The 22,096-nt window shown below is 48.3% G+C and overlaps 3 protein-coding genes across 3 annotated transcripts in view; 1 reads left to right on the top strand and 2 right to left on the bottom strand.

Annotated features, from left to right (window-relative positions):
- LTF (lactotransferrin) overlaps positions 1-7,342 on the bottom strand; it is a 46,437-nt gene extending 39,095 nt beyond the window's left edge. Inside the window, exon 1 of the mRNA XM_060162160.1 lies at positions 7,196-7,342. The gene's annotated coding sequence lies outside the window, so the exon portion shown is untranslated. The remainder of the gene's footprint in view (positions 1-7,195) is intronic.
- A 1,558-nt stretch (positions 7,343-8,900) lies between these two features.
- The window catches only part of LRRC2 (leucine rich repeat containing 2), a 50,554-nt gene continuing 37,358 nt past the window's right edge, over positions 8,901-22,096 (bottom strand). The window contains exon 10 of the transcript XR_009542845.1: positions 8,901-8,968. The gene's annotated coding sequence lies outside the window, so the exon portion shown is untranslated. The remainder of the gene's footprint in view (positions 8,969-22,096) is intronic.
- RTP3 (receptor transporter protein 3) lies at positions 15,359-17,740 on the top strand. Its single transcript, XM_060162162.1, has 2 exons — positions 15,359-15,577; positions 17,038-17,740. The coding sequence occupies exons 1-2, from the start codon at positions 15,423-15,425 to the stop codon at positions 17,738-17,740; spliced, it is 858 nt and encodes a 285-aa protein (XP_060018145.1). The 5' UTR covers positions 15,359-15,422.

The raw sequence follows: 22,096 nt of genomic DNA, 5'->3' as shown, positions 1-22,096 counted from the left end.
ACAGAAAAGTGTAAAAATGTAAGTGTACAGCTCAATAAATTATCCCAAAAAGAACACTTACGTAACCACCACTCAGGTCTAAAAAGAAAACACTGCCAATTTTCAGAAGCCTCTTTATACCTCCACTCAAACCAACACCCCTCTCTCTGTCCCCAAAGTTAACTACTATTCTAATTTTTAACACTATAGTTTACTTTTGCCTCTGTTTGAACTTTATGTAAATTGAATCATACAATATGTATTTTCTTGTATCTGGTTCCTTTCATTGAACATTATGTTAGTGAGATCATCCTTTTTTTTTTTCATTTTCTGATTTTTATTTTGTTTCCTAATAATTGCTAGTATTACAAATACAATCTATTTTTGGATATTATCCTTATTATCTGGCAACCTCATTAAATTCACTTATTAATTCTAAGGCCCCTCCTAGCAGCCTCACTGGCTCATCTTGGCATTTTCTAATCCATCTTCCAGTCAGCTGCCTCCTGACTCTTAGGTCTTACCTCTGCTCCTACCTCCAAAATTCTCTGGGCTACAAGGAAAGATTTCCCAGAGCCCATGTGGTCACTTGGCCACTTCCTCAAGAGCTGAGGGTCATTATGTTGGTGACTAAGGACAGGTGATGTGCTTTGCAGGGGCCGCAGAGAGTGCCACGGACTGAGGGGTGAGTCCAGGACTAGCTTGTTCTGAACCCATCATTCCCTAGTCATCGGGAATGGTTCACCTTGTTGAGGAAGCAGCAGCAGGGTGCAACATGGATGCCAGATGGCCAAGATGAGGGTTTAAAGGCAGAAGATGACTCGTAGAATGAGGAACTGGTAGCAAAGCCTGGGGACGTGCTAGATGAAGCAGAGCCCGATGACTATTTGCAAATGGAGGAAAGAGTCAGAGAAGTGAGCAATTTCCAGGATATTTGGAAATATTCTGGCTTGAGGTTGTTCCTATGAAATAACTTGAGCAAAAAAAAATCAGACACTCTCAGAGTTGAATGTTTCCTTTGATGCTATTTTACAAGTAGGGTCTCTAAGCCCAGAGGCGGGCATGTGGCCTGCCCAGACTCGCCCAGGGAGGGCTAGGTAGAATCTGGCTTCCTGACTCCTTGCACTAGGGGAGGAGTGGGGTTCCTTTCAGTTGAAAACATCCTCATTGAGCATTTATTCTGGTCCAGGCACTTGTCAAGAGCTGTGTCAGCAAAATGAACCAGACCTGGTCCCTGCCCCCAACAGCAACAAACAAGTGAGCAGGCAGTTACCATGATGGGAGATGAGAATGTCCAGGAAAAGGCATGGAAGACCATGCCTGTGCTCAGTGCCCTACAAATGGGAGAGGGAGTCTGCCTCCCACCTGTGGCAGCTCTGAAAGGGGCAGGGAAAGTCCCCACACACCCTCACTCTGGCATCTTCCAGCAACCTCCACAAGGTGGCCTTGCTGGAACCAAGTGACTGAGAGAGAGTATAAGGACGAGGAATTGTGGGGCCTTGTGGGTAACTGGAGGAACTCCCTCTTTTACTCTGGGAAGGTAGGAGCCACTGCGGGGTGGGGGCTAAAAACAGACTGAGAGGGAGCAGAGAGGCAATTGCGCAGGCTCGGCAATAATCAGGGACAGAGATGAGACAGCTTCGCCTGGGGTGCAGCAGCGGGGAGGTGGAAAGACAGGTTGAATTCTAGGCACATTTGATAGGTGGACACCATGGGATTTGCTTACATTACCGGGGGATACGGGGTGTGAAGGTCAGGAGTGGAAGACGACTCCAAGGTGCTTGGCCTGAGAAGCTCAAGGATGGACTTCCATTAACTGAGATTTGGAAGACTCTGGATGGAACAGATCGGGAGGGGGTGGACCAGAAGTTCCATTCTGGACACCATCGGACTGACAGACCCCTGGACCTCCAGACGGATTGTGAGAGAGGAAGCTCCCTGACTCACCACCACTCAGAATGCACTGGTACTGCAGAAGTCAAAGGCAGAGGTCTGGGGCTTTATTTAAAATTATTTTGGGGGCCATGGGTCCATTTTCTCCCCGGGATAATGCTGATGTCTAATTACCCAAAACACTGTCCAACTCCAAGGCCTCATGAAACACTCTGTATCATGCTGATGGATCATTCTTACATGTTAGGAGCCTGGGACAACCTTCCTAATGGCCCCCTCAAGTCCCACTCTGACCCTTCTGCCCCTGCCCTACCCACGCCTGCAGCAGTGGAGTGCAGACAATCTCCCATTCAAGCCTTCAGCTTATCGGCACTGTTCCATGCATGTCGGTTCCTTCCTTGCACAGGGACCCAGAAGGGCTGGAGTGTTTCTCTGTATGGTCCACGTCTAGCACAGAGCCTGCCTCTGTGAGTTTCATGACTAACAGTGCTTCGTGACTGATTGTTGACCACTGCTTCGTGATCGATTGTTGGCTCACCCCTGAGCAAAAGAGAAGGAAACATCTACCCTGGCTGCAGGGAGAACAATGGGTGCATTCACAAGCTTCAGAAGGGCTTGTGTGCATTTTTGGACAATGTTTATTCATCATTTTATGGGCCACTTTGTGTTGGCCACAGATTTCAGTGCACTAAAGAATTTACTGAGATCAGAGCTGAGCAGTGATCCACAAGATGTGAGAATTAAACCCATGAGAGAAGCCTTGAGAAGGAGAAGAGCTTTCTCACACTGGGCTTCTGCCCCAGGGACAGCCTAGTTCAGGCTTCCTTCCAGGTGGGCCATGGGGCTGATACATAAAGGACAGGAGACCCAGACAGTAGGGATACAGCTACCAGTGGAGTTGCCCCCAGCTCTGTGCCCTCTGCCATTGTTTATGGGAAGATACTCCAGCCATACTCCTTGCCCTGCAGTGCTCACAGGCTGTTCCCGCCCTGATACCTGGTGCCTCCCCTCATCACTCAAATTCTCAGAGCCAGCAAAGGGCAGGCCCCTCCAGGAAGCCGAGTAGCTGCACCTGCGTGAACTCTTCCTTCCTGCAGCCCCCCTCCCCGCCCAGATCACACGTCAGCAAGCGGCCCTACGGAACTAGCGTTTGCTTATGGAATCTTTTGCGGATAATTATCACCCAGCCTGTGTCAGCTAGTTTGCTCCGCCATGGCCTCAGTTTCTAGGAAACTGCTGGTCCTGAGATAGGACTACAAAGTACAACTGAATCTTGTTTAAAACCCCACAAACAGACATATGAATGGGTACAACCCATTTGGAGAACCATTTGGCAGTATCAGCTAAAGCACAATAAGCCCCATGACCAGGGCTGGGCTGCTAAGTGCTTAATAACGGGTTCTGGGAGTGTAATTCCAGCATGACTGTTGCTTGATGTATTTTTTCATGTTAAAGAGCAAGATGAAAGAGAAACGACTAGATGCATGTCAGAACTTCACTTATTTGTCGGTGATGTGAGCAATGTCTTTCCTGAATCAGATACATAATCGTTTTCCAGTACCATACAACTGAAAAATATTTTCTCAATTGTTTGTGCTATTTATGATGTTATAGCTACAGAGATGACACACTTATTAGTTTAATCTGCATTGTGGACATTTTCTCTATCACTTTCTTAAGTCTAACTCTAGACAATCCACAAAAAACAACAATCTATTAAGCCCTGATTTGTAGCATTTGCTAATTTCCAAGGTGACTGATTTCATATTGCCAACGTGGATGGACATCACTGAATCTGGAGTTGGGAAGAGATGAGTAATATCACGTTACACAGTGTTCCTGCCAAACAGGTAACAATAGACATAAATAACATCGAGAATAACGGGAATGCAAGGGAAAAAGGTCAGAGTGGGGCAAAATTCTGCAAGCTCCTCGCAATCTAACAGCTGGTTTTCATGAGCCCAGATGAGCCAGCTCCTGTGCAGCCCTGCCTAAGTGGACACCTAACAGAACTGTGTGCACGCGCGCACCAAAAGCACAGACAGGAATGTTCACAGGAGCATTACCCCTAACATTCAAAATGTCTCTTAGTGGTAGACAGGAAAAATAAATTATAAAGCAACAAGAATTGCTGCTACCCACTATAACAGGGCTGAATCTCAAAAATACAATGCTGAGTGAAAGAGATCGGACACAAAGTTGTGTCTACCTTTGTGCATAGCTCTGACTGTGTTTATATAAAGCTCAAGAACAGGTCAGATGAGCCTATGACCTCACAAGATAGGAGAGTGGAAACTTTAGGCAGAAGGGGTGGGAAAGTGATCGGTGGGGCAGGAGTGGGGCTTCAGGGTGCTGGTAATGTGGGGTTTTTTCTTGATTTGGGTTGTGATTACAGGACGGTGTTCATCTTGTGATAACTCACCTAGCTGTACGTATATTAACCGTGCACTTTTCTACACGTAGGTTGTACATCAATTAAACGTTTATTTTTAAACGCCACCAGCATGAAGGCAAACGACTGCATCCCCCAAAGGGGATGTGTCAAAAATGCTGCGCTGGGAGGCCCTCTGGAACCTGCAGGGCAAATCTTTCCTTGATAAGCAACCTCCTCCCTCAAATGTCAACCCTTGACAGTGGCTGAAGAGAGGAAGGGGAGGGGAGAGGAAGGGGATGGGTATTTGTAAATGGACGAAAGTTGTGGTTACCCAAGTCACAGAGGGATGGTGTTTGAGCTGGGCCTGGGCTCAGAAGGACGGAAGGCAGAGAAGGAGGGAAGGAGGGAGAGGAAAAGAAACGAGCATGTCTGGCAGACTCTGCCCAACACCTGAGCACAGGGACAGGTGCTGTTTTGGACGCTGTGTGTGCACAACACATTGGATCCTGAGCCACCCCTGCGAGGTAGGTCCTGCCATCACTCTGCCCATTTCACAGATGAGGACACCAAGGCTCAGGGGCGAGGTGACACCAAAGCGCCCTCTAGGCAGCCTCAGGCCCTGGGAGCTGTGCTCTCCTCACCCCGCCCCACGCTCATTACTCCCCTAGGAAACTTTGTGTCTCTGCTGGGAAGGTAGTGCCACGAAGGGGCTGAATGTCCTGCCAATGTTCACCTCCCTCTCACACTGGCACTGAGACTTCATAATCTGGGGGCCCCAGCATATTGCTGTTAAATCAAAATTAGCTGTGGCTGATGAAGCAGGGACATCAAAGGGGCCCAGAGGGGGAATAAGGAAACAAATGAAAAATCGAGTCGAATGTTCCCAGCAAATGCTGATACCTCGAGTTCCACAATCTGTCTCATCTCTCGCCCCCAGCCCCACCCACCTCGAGTCAAGCAGGGCAAGAACCTGCCGCCTTGGGGCAGAGAGGCCAACTCTTCCATGCTCTTGGGGGCTGCTGAGCTAGCTCCAGACTGGGAAGAGTCTCCACGACCTCTGGGTCCGGCTCCAAGGCCGTGCTTCCTCCCTGGCCAGCCTCCTGCTCTCCCAAGCCCCTGCCAGCCCCAGGAGGAGCAAGCCTTCTTCCTTTCCTTCTGTGGATTAAATTCTGGATCGAGTCAGACCCCAGTCCAGCGCTCAGCTGGATCGGGGACCAGGGAAGCTGGGAGAAAAAAGCTCAGGGGGGCAAGCTGGCTGAGCCAGAGGCAGGCAGCCTGGAAGGTGACGACAAGGTCTGCTGGCTGGGCTCCAGGCTTTGTTCTCCTGGGTTCCGGTTGTGCTCTGGGCCCAGACCAGCCATGAGGCCTGCAAGACACTGTCCACTGGGGCGGGAAGTAGAACTCTCTGCTGGGGAGAAAGAGAGAGCAGGAATGGCGTGTGGGGCAAAGGAAGACAACTGGTGGCAAGCAGGGAGCCCTGCAGGGCAGGATGTCCCCACAGCTCCTGTGACAGCTGCTGGCGGCAATGGAGGACCACCCACTTGCTTAATGTCAATCACCAAGCAGGGATGCCAAGGTCACAGGCTGCGGCTGGTGGGAGTGAGGTGGGGTTCTGAGGACCCATGCAGCTCCTAAGGAGAGTAGAGGGCCTCCTCAGAGGAAAGAGGCTGCAGGAGGTACCTGCCCCCTAGGAAGCCCTCAAGCCACACCCTTCCTGTGCCCAGCCCCTCCTTCTTTAGAGAACCCACTTATGCCGACTGGCTCCTTTGCTCCCATGGGTGTTGGCCGTCACACCTGTGAAGTGGTTCTTCCGACATCATCTCCCTCAAGCTTTTGGGTCAGGGTTCATTGCTGTGGTGCTGGCCATTCGTGGTGCATTAATTGTCGCTACCATTGGCTAGGTGGGAACCAAGGCATCCCGGGCTCTCTTCCCCAGGGAGGCTGGGGCTGAGGCAGCGGTCTGAATTGAAGCTGGGAGGACTTCAGTGAGATAGAACCAGAACTGCCACCCGCCATGCAAAGGGCTCAGGAAGGAACTTAGAAGAGAAAATGTCCTGGGGAACCTTCCTCGGAATCTTTTAAGGCCTGTCACAGCCAAGGAAGAGGGCTGGCCTGTCCTCTAGAAGTGAGAGAAGGAGTGAGCACAGGTGTTTGGGTTCTGTGAAGAGAGCCTGCTGCTACAAGGAGCAGCTGTGCTCCACCTCGGGGGGGTTCCTCTGCAGGGAAAGCCCACCCTCCTGTGGCCCCTCTGACAGACCCCCATCCCCACCCTCAGGCTGGGCAGGAACAAGGAAGCAGCCTGGTTGCCTGCTTTCTTACCCACAGCAGTGCCCTTTCACGCTGCGGGGGGAGGAAAGGCCCGAGGGAGAAACGATGCCAAGGTTGGGAAGGGATGGCCTCAGACGGGCCAGGCACCTGGAACGTGGGTACGACATAGACCAGCCACAAGATGAACGGCAGCCTTCAGCTTCCAACAGTGCACCTGGGCTACAGGAGAGGCATTTCTAATTCACCTCTTCGAACCTCAGCTTTCTCATCTCTAAAATGGGAGTAAAAATCTCCCAGGGTTGTAGCAAGGATTCGATATTTATATTTTTTAAAAACCTTGGCACTGTGTCTGGCCCATTAGGGAAATGTTGGTTACAGCTTTGGCTGTTGGGATCTGTTTCAGGTTGGTTCCCGCAACCTTTTGGCATGCCCCCATCCTTTTGTTTTTTTGAGAACCTCCGTATTTTCTGGCACCACAAGATGCTACAGGCTCATCTTGTATGTTCCCCACCCACGGCCTAGAATCAGCCATTTTACCAAGCCTGCCTTCCTTCCTTTCACTGGACAATGATAGTCAGAAATCAAAGTCTTAACACCGGGTATACTTGTTACTGGGCTGTCTCAGCAGAGTGAGGTAATATAAGTAAAAGTCATACACGTAAAGTACACAGATGTACTCACATTGTTTCTGATTCTAGCCAGCTGTGCATGTACTGAGCTGCATACTGAGGTCTCCAGTCTAACCCGTCCTCGGGATTCACTCCAGCCTTCCTTCCTTGTGTGTCTGTAACTTCCCTCTCCTGCGGTATACACAACGTTCTATCATCCATTTACTTCTTTGTTCTACCCCAGCACACCTGCGAAGCAATTTCGGAATTGCAGCCCTCTGGGAAACAAATCTACCAATTACAGTATGCTCTTTACAGCTCCTTTCATCTTTAGCCTTACAATTTCCAGGCAAAACACTGTTTTCTAAAGTGATTCAGATCAGCCCCTTTTCCCGCCAGCCGCTTCAATGAGGTCATGTCATGCATTTGTATAATGTTCGTGTCAATCATCAACTTACCACCTCCCAGCTCTGAATGCACCCTTCAGCATATGCACTGAGCTGGAATTCCAGAGTGAGCGCGATGGTCAGCTTTCTCAGTAGAGGGCGCCGGAAGGACATTGCAGGAGAAAGGCGTCCTCCTGCCAGTTCCAGTGAGGGCCAGGGGAGGGCAAGGTGGGCGTGAAGACAGGCAGTCTGGGCTGCGCATGTGCAGCCTGGGTCTGGTGATTACCTTTTCCAGAGCCCTCTCCATACAGAGCCGGGAGCCCCGCGCAGCCTGCGTGTCCTCCTCTAGCGCTGGCGCCCGGACTTCCTCTCCAAGCCCGGGGTCACACATTGAGCTGCAGCCCCTGTGCAAGCCTCCACGTGGCTCAGGCACTCAGAAGGCCTCCTGGCCCCAAGGCCCCCAGTGAACGTCTCTGCTATCCCTGGGCTAACCGCACCGTCTCCAAGGAGACCCGAAGCCCTTCCAAGTTTGTCCTCCCTTAAGGATTTTCCCTCAGCCTTAAGTTTCCTTATACCTTAGGGTTACTCTCGGATTATTTTAGTTTTTTATTGACTCTTCTGCTGCCCTAGGAGCACTGCCTCTGGGAGAGAAGGTTAGCCTCGGCCCCAGAGGAATGTGTCCTAATTTAATAAAGCAGCCCAATTATGACACCTTGGGACCAAGGCCAGTGGGATGAGAAATGCAGACTCAGGTTGGTGGCCCTACCCCTGGGCCGGTGGGAGGACAACTCCAAGTGCTGGTGAGGATTAGAGCAATTGAAACACTCATAAACTTTCAAAAAACTGGCTTATCTACCCAACTGTTGGGCTGCACCCCACAGACCTACAAGGCCTGTGCCTGCCCCACTTCAAGACCAAAGAAAGAGCCCGGAGTCAGCAACAGAGACGTCAGTGGTGTAACGGATGGGGGAGCTTACACGTCTGAAGCGAGGTCCTGAAGCGACACCCGACTGTGTGCGGTGGACGGGGAAAATGAACATGGTGGCTGTCTTCGCTCTGGGGCAGGGGGGAAGGGGAGATTACCAGTTACGGGGGAATTGATGTCAGGTGGGCTCATTAGTTACCAGGGAAACCAGCGGAGGGGCACGCCCCTCACCGCCCCTTTGATAAGAACAATCACCAGCTGGGGCGGGGGCAGTTTAGGAAGGTCAGTCGTGTGTAAGATATAGGTGAAACAGACACTGGTAGGGCAGGGGAGGTACAGAGAGCCATCTTGAGTGGCCCGACCATACACCAAAAAAAAGGCATATAGGGCTTCCCTGGTGGCGCAGTGGTTGAGAGTCCGCCTGCCGATGCAGGGGACACGGGTTCGTGACCCGGTCCGGGAAGATCCCACATGCCGCCGAGTGGCTGGGCCCATGAGCCATAGCCGCTGAGACTGCGCGTCCGGAGCCTGTGCTCTGCAACGGGAGAGGCCACAACAGTGAGAGGCCCTCGTACAGCACACACACACACACACAAAAAGGTATATAAAGGTACGTAAGAAGACATGTCTTAAGAATATGCATAGTCCCATTATTTGTAATAAGCAAACACTGGTGTGGATAAATACATTGTGATTTTCATTCAATGGAATATACACGATTAGGAATCAATAAATTATGGCGGCATGGCACAACATGGATAAATCTCACATACATACTATTGGGGAAAAGAAATGTTAAAAGATAAACTGAGGCACGTTAAAATTTTCAAGAGTTTGAGCATATATCAACTGGAATCAGGCAGCACCAGACTGAAGGTTGGCTGGCTATGCTCCACCGACAGGGGCTGGGGGAGGCTTTTTTAGAGAAGACACAGAAGCTAAACAAGGAGACTATCTGATTGGCTATAGCTTACGTGGTTGCCTAATTTGGGAAAGCCTAGTTGGCTATCTGTGATAGGTTGTTCTTAAGTTTCGTTTTCTCAGATTCCAGTGCATTGATTCTGGCTGAGGTTTCAGTTTGCTTACAAAGACTACCAAGTCAGAAAAACCACCTCAGTCTAACGGACTCCTTCTTTAATTACCTTAACAGAAACAGGGGGCTGTGTTAAACATTTTAATAATAATTTTTATTTTTAAAAAAATGGTCATTTAAGTTTTCACTTTTTTTTTGCACCATTAACAACAGAATTATGAAAAACTAAAACTCAAAACACAAATAAACATGCTCCAAGAGAAGACAAAGGGGCTGAGCAGTGAGGGTCCCTGCCCACTATGGGGGTCTCCATTTTCACGGCCAGAGCAGGCTGAGAGCTCTGCAGTCAGGTACCTCGGGCCTCAGAGCACTCCTGAGTCCTGCACCGGCCTGTACATCTCATCCAGATATCAGTAGGTCCCACTGAGCTGCCTCAACTGCTGTGCTCAGGAAGGCATTCATATGGCCAGTCACTTGGTCTCACATTCATTCTGGATTGTTCATTACATTAGCCCTGGCCCAGGCTCTGAATTTTCACTCACAGGGATGGTGAATTTCAGTCAATAAACAGATAATCAGTAATGAGAACTTTTATAATATAGAGAGCAAGTTGTCTTAATGAGAAGTAAAAAATTCTCAGTTGAATGATAATAAAAACGGAAGTTCAAATGGAACTTTTAAAAGTCCCAAAGATGGAAAATTCTGTTCTTAGGAATTAATTACCGATTAGAAGACTGGTTAGGGTTTTATCAGTCTGAAGGAGGAACTAAATTGGTTTACAAAGCGTTTTTTTTTTTTCTTCTTCTTCTTCTTGCACTCAGCACAGGACAGGGACAGAGCAAAATAAAAGAAAAACCGTGGAAGACATTTGTATTAAAGTTGACTAAAAGAGCAATTTCCTTGGGGAGTAAGATCCTAGAGGCTAAGGTGGCCAGATTTGAAAAAGAGACCCGTCCTGACCCAAATGCTCTTAAAGCTGGGACTCTGAAAGAGGGCATTATTTTGGGATGGATAGATCAGGGATGATGACACGTCCCAGCAAAACCCAACAGAAAAAGAGGCAAATTATTAGAGAGAAAATGGAAATTATCCCGCAGATTGGGAAGCTGTGGACAGTTGCCCTGGAAAAACCGACAGGAGCAATTGCAGGACCATGCCCATTCCTCCCTCACCCCACCCCCAGGCCTCGGATTGGGATTGTTCTACAGAGCAGCAACAGAATTTGGACAGAATTCATTTAACAATCATTCAAGTAATTCTTGAGCACCCAGGCACTGTATGGGTGGATAAAAATTCCCTGCTCTCCTATTTCAAATTGGTTGTTTCCTAGAAGCTAAGGCTATGTCAGGACGTGATTTAAAAACAAACCCCCAAAAAGATAAATATAGAATGGTGAGAGGGAAAGAGTGTGGGAGGGGAGGTGAAGGGTGTTACTATATCTAGGGATTGAGGAAGGCCTCCCTACGGGGGTGACATTTGAGGGGAGACATGGAGGAAGTAACTGAGCAAGCCCCGCTCCAGCTTATCACGTTCACAGAGGAGTGAGGAGGCCGGCCCGGCCAGGGTGTGGCATCCGGATTGATTGATTGATTGATTATTTATTTATGTATTTTAATTTGGTTGCACAGGGTCTTAGTAGTGGCAGGTGGGCTCCATAGTTGCGGCTCGGGCATCTGGATTTTTTTTTTTTTTTTTTTTTTTGCGGTACGTGGGCCTCTCACCATTGTGGCCTCTCCCGCTGCGGAGCACAGGCTCCGGACGCGCAGGCTCAGCGGCCATGGCTCACGGGCCCAGCCGCTCTGCGGCATGTGGGATCTTCCCGGACCGGGGCACGAACCCGTGTCCCCTGCATCGGCAGGCGGACTCTCAACCACTGCACCACCAGGGAAGCCCAGGGCATCTGGATTTTAAAAAGAGCTCTTTGGCGACTCTGTAAAGGCTGATTTTTCAGAGAGAACACTATGGGAAGAATATGAATCAAGGGGCTATCAAAATTGTCCAGCCAGCAAATAATGAGAATCTTTTCTCATTATTCCAACAAATAACGAGGAAGTGATGGTAGGTAGGGAAAAGAAGGAATGCACTATATGCTGAAGTTGCTTCCTGCTCCTTGCACCTGTTGGAAAAGCAGGCAGGTGGCCCCAGCCCTCAGGACTGCTGGGAAATGCCAGGAGGCTTTAAACGCTTCTGTATTCGTTTCTTCACTTACTACCACAAGCTGGGTGGCTTAAAACAATGAAAATGTATTATCTTACAGTCCTGGAGGCTGGAAATCTGAAATCAAGTTGTCAGCATTATGACTCATGTCTGAATGAAGCTCATCTAGCACATGTTTTCTCCATAGGGCACATCCCAGCCTTTGTGCTCTTAGAAACTCAGGACACTACTTCAGCACTACACTTGGGGCCACTTTAAACAACAGAGTCACCAACAAAAAGCACAAAAATTCGAAAAACATGGCACAAACAGACCATGAAAAGGACACCTGTTTACAGCATGAGAGCTGATTCAAGACGGCAGAGTGCCGTCTTGTTCCCTTTCAGCTGGGAGCATGTGCAATGGGTAACTCAAATTTTTGCCACTCTGTGCATGTCCCAAGCTTTCAGAGATGGCCTCCTCAGAGCAGCTGACCCAGGGCCCAGCCCAGGGTTCAGAAAGAGTGTCAGCGAGTGTCTAGGCTGAGTCCTGACCCTGTTTGAAAGAGAATGGCCCCTGGCTTAGAAGCTGAGATGAATGTCCAGAGGGACCAGCCACAGCCATTCCCCATGAGGAAGGGACAGAACCTGCTGTGCCCTGGCCAGCAAAGAGGCAGTGATGCAAGCGCCTATTTATACACATAAATTTCCATTTCCGGAGTGGATGGGTCCCTGTGAGAGTTGAGGGTGTTCCAAATAAGGTCCTGGAAATTGTGTTTGTCAAGCTCTCCACATACGAGACCAGCATCTAAGGGCTCTCTTCTCTGTACCAGGCACACCTAGAATCCTTCCACATAAAAGGCACATTTTGGGCTTCCCTGGTGGCGCAGTGGTTGAGAATCTGCCTGCCAATGCAGGGGACACAGGTTCGAGCCGTGGTCTGGGAGGATCCCACATGCCGCGGAGCAACTAGCCCCGTGAGCCACAATTACTGAGCCTGCGCGTCTGGAGCCTGTGCTCTACAACAAGAGAGCCTGCGACAGTGAGAGGTCGGCGCACCGCGATGAAGAGTGGCCCCCGCTTGCCGCAACTAGAGAAAGCCCTCGCACAGAAATGAAGAGCCAACACAGCCATAAATAAATAAATTAATAAAATTTAAAAATAAAAAAGGCAAAATTCCTTTAAAAAAAAAAAAGGCACATTTCATCCTCCAAAAGCCTGAAGCCACTTGTTCACTGCCACACAGACCAAAGACCCCTGACTTCCAGTCCAGACTCTCCCCTGTACCCTCACCCTCTTCCTAAATCTTTTCCTAATCTGCCCTGAGGTTGAGAGTACGTGGGAGGAGTACAGAAAAAGAATTTGAAAGAGAAATTGATTAAGCGGGCTCCCCAAATCTGGTTAATTTGTGACCCGAGCCAAGTAACATATAGAAACAAAACTGGAGGGTGAGGAGGGCAGACTCTGATGGCCCAGGGTGGGCCTGCTGTTGAAGGAGCTGAACTCTGGTGCAGCAGCAGAGGGCGGGAAAGAGGTGCCTGTGAGGTTGCCAAATGCTGCCGTGGCCAGCCCCTCCCCCTCCCCCTCTTCCTCCCCACCCACCCCCACTGCCTCCCTCCCTCCCGCTTCTATCCCTTCCTTTTCCATCTACAGCCCACTGCTCAGACTGCCAGTGCCTGACCCAGCTGGTGGATGCCACCAGGCAGCCCTAGGACTGGTTCCCCCAAAAGCAGGCTCTGTAAACCTTGCGGGAAGGAGGGACACCTCCGTCTCCCTCTCGTGCGATTGCTACCAGGATCTCTCCAGGTTTCCCTTCCCTTCCGCTTCCTCGTGTGGTCTCCACCGTAACCGTAACCGAGCATCAGAAGCACTTGGGGAGCTGTTTAGAAACGCTGATGCCCAGATCAACTCAATGAGAACTTCTGGGGCTGGGACTAGTAGTGTCCCTGTGAGACACGAATATGAATATCCCGCTCTCTTCTCTTCAGCCCCACGGAGCTTTCCCAGGCCTCGGCATACCCCACCCCTACCCCAGAAACCCAGAATTCTCTGGAAAAACAGGTAAGTGATGTTACTCATGGTAGTTAGAGAGAAGACATTCAGCCTATGTTAATTTAATTGCGACAAACACTCTCACACCCTTTAATACTTGTGTTCAAATATTTATATCATTTAAGCGCACAGAGTTTTCAAATTAGAATATTCTCACCAGAGCAAGGGGCTAAAGGTAATCTTTACGTGACCCAGAAACACTATCTGGGTATCTTTCAAGATCTCCTTACATAATTATTTTCAAAGGTGGTTTTAATGAAACAGAACAGGATATGACATTTTCACACAATATCTCATACCGGCTACAAAGTCAGACCGATCCTTTGTTTAAATATTCTCTGGTCACCACCTTGTTATCTGAATGAGCTTTACGCTGCAGAAGAGTATTTGCATTTGTTCAACTGCAGGGGAAAAGGAGGAGGCCATTCTCCCCTTCAGGAGATCTCTTTCTTCAGCAGCAGTTAGGAGGCGGGCACAGGAATTTCTTTAGTTAACACCAGGCAGGACCAGGGAGTGGACAGTGGAACATGTACTGAGTGGGCCCTACAACCTGAAGGTGGGAGGGAAGGTGGGTGAGGGAGGGAGGGAAGGTGGGTGCTCTGGGTGGGGTGGATCTGCGCACAAGGCAGGAGGGCAGGGAGGGCAGGAGTGTTCAGAGGATGGCCCGGAGTGCAGGGCTGGGGTTTAGTGTGGAGGCGCGGATACGGCCTTGGGGGAGCATGAGCCTGGCAGGGCTAAGGCTGGTAGAAAGGCAGGGCTGGCCTGTGAGGGGTCTGAACGCCATGCTACAGCCCCATGTGGGTGGGGGTTTCCGCCTCTGGAAAGACCCGCAGCTGCAGTGTGGAAAGTGGCTCAGGCAGCCCTGGAGGCGCCGGCAGGCCAGGACAGAGGCTGTTCTGCGGGCCTGAGCTGAGGTAGGAGCTGCCAGCCTGGAGGACTCGCTGAGGGCAGGGCTTTCCTCTCCTGCTTTAGCACCCACCCTGGCGTCAGCCCCGCTGCTCTCTCCTTCCTCCTTCCCTAGCCTGTCCTGGAGGAAGTAGGGGATGATGAAGCACCTCGGAGTGTGGCCATGGCCTCCCACCCACGTGGGGACTTTGTAGCCTCATCTCTGGGGCAAAGGAACTACAACAGCTTTGGTCTCCAATGGGTGGAAGAGTGGGCTTGGGAGTTGCCTTGGACAGCTGAGTGCCTGTGAAACACGGTCCCACAGAGACTTGGCACAAGCAAGGAAGTAAAGAGCAAGGGCGAGGATGCAGGGATGCAGGAATTTGAGCAAGGTCCCAGGATGGCCGTGTCCTTCTTTGCATCTCTCCTCCTGGATCGTGAGCACAGCAGCCCAATGGACAAGGATTTTCAAATGTTACTTCTAGAAAGGGAAACTGCAGCCTGTCTCCACCATCTAGAGGGCTTCGGAGGTAACAAGGTGTGTTCCCAGTTAAAGGTGGGCAAATAGCAGAGCCAGGCTGAGATCCACCCGTCCTGACACGGAGTCCAGGGCCCTCCTTTGGTAATACTTTGCTGGATGAAGCCATGCATTCCGTGTCTTTCGAAACTCCCTGTGGAGCCTAGTGCTGTTCTCAGAACTTGGAGCCAGCATCAACTGACCTTTGGTCCTTGGGGCAAAGACCTGGTCCATGAGCCCAGTCCAGGGACATAAAGGGAGAGTGGGTCTGAACCCTTGCTCTCTAAAGTGGGAAACCTCATGTCCTGCTCCAGATCCGTCAGAGCCCAGGAGACACTGTCGCACCCAGCTCACGGGGACAGCAGCGATGCGTCAGGACATGGAGGCGTGGAAGCAGGTGTTCCAGGAATTAATCCGGGAGGTGAAACCATGGCACACGTGGAAACTGACACGAGACAAAAGCCTTCTTCCTAACATCCTGAAGCCAGGGTGGACACAATACCAGCAGTGGACCTGTGCCAGGTGAGTAGGGAATGCGATAGCAATATTCCAGAAAATTCTTGCTTATTTCTTACCGTGTACACTCGTTACTTGTCTTGTTGTGCTCACGCTTGTAAACTGAAGATTACAGGAAGCAAGGTGCCCTTGATCCAAGACGTTTTGGCTTCATTAAAAATTTTTCCTTTTTACACTGAACCGCAAAACCATAGCAGGACTGGGCTAATGCCCAGATACAGAGAAAACAGGCTGCGAGGGGTGAGGGTGAGAAGCAGTGAGGGAAAGAGAAGGGGAGGAGTGGAGGCTATTTCCCTCAACCGCAGGAGAGTTGGACGAGCAGGACCCAGGGCTCATGCTCCCTGCATTGGGAGACCTAGGGTCCAACACAGAGTCCGTGGGGAGAGGCCCTGTGTGCTGAGGGGAAGCGTCAGGGAGGGGGCAGAGGACGGGGAGAGCTGAGCAACACTCAGCAACCTTACCCCTCTCTACTACAAGCTGATGGAGTCTTTTTAAAATAGGACCCTCAGAAGTCATCCAGAGTCTCACCCTCTCTTTTCCAGTTGGGAAAGCAGAGCCCCAAGGATTGGGGGTGGGAGGCTGGGACTCTAGCTCGGGACTGGGGCCGTGCTCATTGCCTGCCCACCAACCCCTCGCCAGGAGAGGCTCCGGGCAGAGGAAGCAGAGCTCTCTTCTCCTGGTGGCGCGTGCTTTTCCCAGGCCAAGAGCATGGGAGCAGAGTCTCAGCTCATTTCTCCCAGTTCTGGAGGCTGGAAGTCCAAGATCAAGGCGCCAGCTGCTCTTCTGAGCCACAGGCTTCTCCTTGTGTCCTCACATGGCAGAAGGAGCTAGGGCGCTCTGTGGGATCGCTATTATAAGGGGGCTAATCCCATTCCCAAGGGCTCCACCCTCACAACCTAATCACCTCCCCAAGGCTCCACTTTCTAACACCATCACCTTCAACGTTAGGATCCCAACATGGGAATTTGCGGGGGGACACAAACATTCAGACTACAGCACTTATCCACACCGACTTGTATCTATTTTTGGATTTCAGTTCAGGGTTCTTGGGGCTGTTGCACTTGTTGCCTTTGACCCACTTAAATCTACATTTGAAGAAGCCTTGATTTGGGGTCAAGAGACTGGAGTTCCAGTCCTGCCTCTTCCACTCACTGGGTCTCTGGGCGTGACAAGTTCCCAGCGTGTGCCTCATCTCTAAAATGATCACACCGGACTTCGAATTTGCCCGAGATTCCTTCCAGCTCTGATGGCTTGTGATTTGCTGTTTTCATGGCAGACACATCTGTGGGTCACAGAGCATGCTGGTGGCACAATGGAGATAGGAACAAGGGGCTCGGGATTTCTTCCCCACTAATCCATGACCCGGATCAAATCATGTTTCTGTGTGTCCCTCCGGCACAGCCCACAACTGGGCCATACTGGGCCATACTGGGCCAAGCTGAGGGTCTTGTCTTCTTTCTCCACAGGTTCCAGTGCTCCTCATGCTCTCGAAATTGGGCCTCTGCCCAAGTTCAGGTCCTTTTCCACATGCACTGGAGTGAGGGGGAATCCAGGGGCCGGGTGAAGATGAGGGTCTTTGCCCAGAGATGTCAGAAGTGCTCCCAGCCTTCGTTTGAGGTTCCCAAGTTTACAGAAGGGAACATCTCAAGGATCCTGAACAACCTGGTGTTGCACATTCTGAAGAAATGCTATAGAGAAGGATTTACGTTGGTGGAGATTCCTATGATCAAGGAAATCTCTCTTGAAGGGCCACATGACAGTGACAATTGCGAGGCATGTCTGCAGGGCTTCTGTGTGCAGAGTGAGTTAGGTCTGGCCATGTGGTCACCAGTATCCCCATTACCTCCCACAATAAGCTCCCCCATCCTCGGGATCACCACCGAAAAACCTTCTCCCACGAGGAGTAGCACCAGAGGGGATGCAGTGAAGAAAAAGAAGGTATTACCCAGACAGTCGTTTCCTGAGACCACACAAGCTGAGAGCCTCCCCGTTTCCTGGAGCCCGAGAGCAAACACCAACTTCCAGGCAGAGAGAAGAGACCAGAACTCCTTCAACAATTGCACTTTCTCTTCCCACACAGCCCAGCGTACCAGGAGCTTAGGCATGAGCTGCTGCTGCTGTCTCATGCTAATAATCATCATTGTAATTGTGGTAAAAACCACTATCTGAGCCTGGAAAGCATGATGTTGAGTTTATCAGACACACAGTCATCTACTGTATAATCCCATGGATGCAAAATATTCAGAATAGGTAAATCTAGAGATGGCAAGTAGATTTGTGGCTGCCAAACAAGGGACTGGGGGGAGAGGGGAAGTGGGGAGCAACTATTTAATCTGTATGGGTTTTTTGGGGGGGTGATGAAAGTATTTTAGAGGTGATGGTTGCACAACACTGTGAATGCACCAAATGCCATTTATTTGTTCATTTTAAGATGGTTAATTTAATATAAATTTCACCTCAATTTAAAAAAAAAGAATGCTGCAATTTCATTCATTCTCTAGAGAACTGAGACTGAGGCGTTTATGGCTCACAGAACAGTTTGGAAATCTTAGGAAACCTGGGGGCCCTCTCCCCAGACGATTTTGCACAGACCTTCTGATGTCAATCTGTGGCGGCGTTTGCCGTCCAAAGCATTAGTCTGAAAAGCCGGGTTCTAGAGCAGTGGTCTCCACCGAGGAGCTACACGCAGCTGAGGGCTGAGGCAGGACCATCTGCCCAGGTGGGGAGATATCCTTACAACTCCATTTAATTTTTGTTTGTACTTAACTATTTCTTGTCACATGTTTTATCATGTATGTTAATATATTAGTAGAATGGTATAGTGATATGATAAATAAATACACACCCATTTGGAGTGGGTGTTCAGTTTCTCATTGACAGGGTTGCAAAATCAAAAACATTGTTACGGGGGACCCTGTTCTGAAGGACCAAGGGTGGAAGTCTGTCCATGGATTCCCACCAGGATTCTGAAACCAAGTTGCTTTCTATACAAGTTTTCTATTCTGATTAATGAGAATAATTTTAAGACTCATTCTTACATCTTTTTTATCTAGAAATAGGAATCCTTCTGTATATGTAGCTAAAATGAAAGCAGTAGTCATTTACAGCAAATGCTCCTTTTCACTCGCCCTTGTCTCCTTCTCCATCTGCCTGCCTCTCTCATCAACGACAGTGGTTCCTGAAAGCACAGGCTGCTCAAGCTGGGACAGTCTCTAGAACTTTTTCATTTTGCAAAACTGAAACTCTGTAGCCATTAAACAACAACTCCCCTTTTCTCCCTCCCCCTAGGCCCTGCTAACTATCATTCTTCTTCCTGTTTGTATGAACCTGCCTACTTTAGATACCTCATACATGTGGAATTATATAGTATTCGTCTTCTGGTAACTGGCTTATTTCACTTAGCATAATGTCCTCAAGGTTCATCCATGTTGTAGCATGTGACAGGATTCCCTTCCTTTTGGGGGCTGAACAATATTCCACTGTATGTATGTACCAAACTTTGTTTATCCAGCCATCCATTGATAGACGCTTGGGTTGCTTCCACCTTTTGGCTGTTGTGAGTAGTGCTGCTGTGAACATGGGTGTACAAATATCTCTCTGAGACTCTGCTTGCAACTCTTTTGGCTATATACTCAGAAGTGGAACTGCAAGATCATATGGTAATTCTACCTTAATTTTTTGAGGAACTGCCATGATGTTTTCTACAGCAGCTGTACCATTTTACAGTCCCACCATAAGGATTCCAATTTCCTCACATTCTAACCAACTTATTTTCTGTTTTTTTTTAACATAATAGTCATATCAATGGGTGTAAGGTGATATCTCATAGTGCCTTCGATTTGCATTTCTAGAAAATGCAATTTTTTATGATGTAAGTTTACACTTTCAAGGCAATATCAGGAATAATATTTGTACAACTCAGCACAGAGATAACTATTGGGAACAAAACAGAAATGTGTAGCTAAATTCTTCACAGACTTGCTACTCATGTTCAGACGTTGAAGCATAGTCTACATATCTGTATTAGGCAAACTCCAGGAACTTAAAATGTAATAGTGGGACAAGACAGAACAAACACATGCCTAAGAAACAAACATCTAAGAGAAAAGAGGGTGCCCCAGCAGCCCATAAATAGCTGGAAGCTGAGTGACCAGTGAGGTGGGGAAGGCATGCTGGGTCATTAATATAAAAAGGGGTTCTTAGTGGAAAGCAAATCATAAAATATTAAAGTGGGGATCAGCCTTAGAAATTGTCTTCTCCAACTCTATTTCTTACAGGTGGGGAAAATGAGCCTCACCCAAAGTGAAGTGATTTTTCCCAGGATTATACAGTGCATTTGTGAAAGCGCTGGCCTTGCAATCCTGGCTCCGAGTTCCAATGTTGACTATCGGCCCCTTCAGGAGGTTACAAAATATGTTCAGAAAGTCACAAAAATAAACATGCTCTAAGTGAGAACCAGGGACTTCCCCAGTGGTCCAGTGGCTAAGGCTCTGCACTCCCAATGCAGGCGGCCCAAGTTCGACCCCTGGTTAGGGAACTAGATCCCACATGCCGCAACCAAGAGTTCGCATGCTGCAACTAAAGACCTCACATGCCGCAACTAAAGACCTCACATGCCACAATGAAGGTTGAAGATCCTGCGTGCTGCAACTAAGACCTGGTGCAGTTAAATAAATAAACAAATGAATAATTTTTTTTAAAAATCAGTGATGGAATTAAAAAAAAAAAAAGTGAGAACCAGATCTTGTTTTGGACTACTTCATTGCCCATACCTGGGGTTACAGGAGCTACCTGGGGTTGACCAGTCACAACTGAATTAGACTCTAGTGTAGCAGCTGATTACTAAAGACTGAAGTCCTAGCCCCAGACAGTGTCCATCCTTCCCTCAAAGCCACAGCTCTACTGGTGCAAGCTCAGCCTTGGGTCCTCTTTGTCTCCCTGGTGAATTTTACAATCAAGGCAAGTTCATCTATTTAACATCATATCTTCTTTGGTCCCATTACCAGTGTTTAGCTGCTTTCTTTCCTAAGAATTATGAGTGGTGCTAAGGCCCAATACTCAACTATAATTTGCTTCCTCTGTAATTTATATTATGCTGCAATAAAATGACATAAGCATCTCAATTTTTCACTCTGGTGAAACAGCTGGAGACTCTAAGCAGAGATTTGAGCTGCCTATTAACACTGCAGTTTGGCATCATTTCAAGTTTTAAAGCTTAGATGTAATTTCCTAATTTTTAGAAATAAATCCAATACACATACCATAAAATAAGCATTTACACCTATATACACTACAGAACGATAACTAAGAAAACATACAGATGACCAAAAGCACATGAAAAGATACTCAACATCACTAATTATTAGAGAAATACAAATCAAAACTACAATGAGGTATCACCTCATACCGGTCACAATGGCCATCATCAAAAAGTCTACAAACAATAAATGCTGGAGAGGGCATGGAGAAAAGGGAACCATCCTACACTGCTAGGGAGAATGTAAATTGGTACAACCACTATGGAGAATAGTATGGAGGTTCCTTGAAAAACTCAAAATAGAACTACCATATGACCCAGCAATCCCACTCCTGGGCGTATACCTGGAGTAAACCATACTTCAAAAAGATACATGCACCCCAACGTTCATTGCAGCACTATTTACAATAGCCAAGATATGGAAGCAACCTAAATGTCCATTGACAGAGGGATGGATAAAGATATGGTACATATATACAATGGAATATTACTCAGTCATAAAAAAGAATGAAATAATGCCATTTGCAGCAACATGGATGGACCTAGAGATGATCATACTAAGAGTCGTAAGTCAGACAGAAAGATAAATATCACATGATATCACTCATGTGTAGAATCTAATTTTTAAAAATGATACAAATGAACTTATTTACAAAACAGAAACTCACAGATTTCAAAAACAAACTTATGGTTACCAAAGGGGAAACGCTGTGGGAAGGGATAAATTAGGATCTTGAGATTAACATACACACACTATAAAATAGATAACCAACAAGGACCGACCATATAGCACAGGGAACTCTACTCAATACTCTGTAATAACCTATATGGGTAAAGAATCTGAAAAAGAATGAATATATGTATATGTATAACTGAATCACTTTCCTGTACACCTGAAACTAAAACAACATTGTAAATTGACTATACTCCAATAAAAAAAAAAAAGATAACTAAACGTATCTAAGTTTCCTTCCCACTCAGAAAGGGAAAGACAGTAATTGACAGAAAGGGAAAGACAGTAACTGATTTCCGGAGATTACTGCTCACAATCATCATGAGTTACCCTAAACTGGTGTTTGGCAAGCATGCCAAATGGTCATTCTAGAAAGCTAGAGTCAAGAAATCTGGTGTAGGTCTTGCTATTAATTAAAATGCTCTACTCAATGATTTCACCTAAGTGTCTTTGCCCCTTAACTTCCAGCATATGAAAAATGGGTATAATAATAAGCTTTTGGAACCAGAACATTTTTCTCCTAAGAATTATATTT

This window comes from Lagenorhynchus albirostris, chromosome 10 (assembly GCF_949774975.1).
Source record: "Lagenorhynchus albirostris chromosome 10, mLagAlb1.1, whole genome shotgun sequence".
NCBI classification, from domain to species: Eukaryota; Metazoa; Chordata; class Mammalia; order Artiodactyla; family Delphinidae; genus Lagenorhynchus; species Lagenorhynchus albirostris.
The sequence above is the reverse complement of the archived record's forward strand: the minus strand, read 5'-3'. Positions and strand labels throughout refer to the sequence as shown.

Coding starts and splice junctions, on each gene's coding strand:
- RTP3 (XM_060162162.1), top strand. CDS start 15,423: ATGCGTCAGGACATGGAGGCGTGGAAGCAGGTGTTCCAGGAATTAATC. Junction 15,578..17,037: donor CAGCAGTGGACCTGTGCCAG/GTGAGTAGGGAA, acceptor CTTTCTCCACAG/GTTCCAGTGCTCCTCATGCT.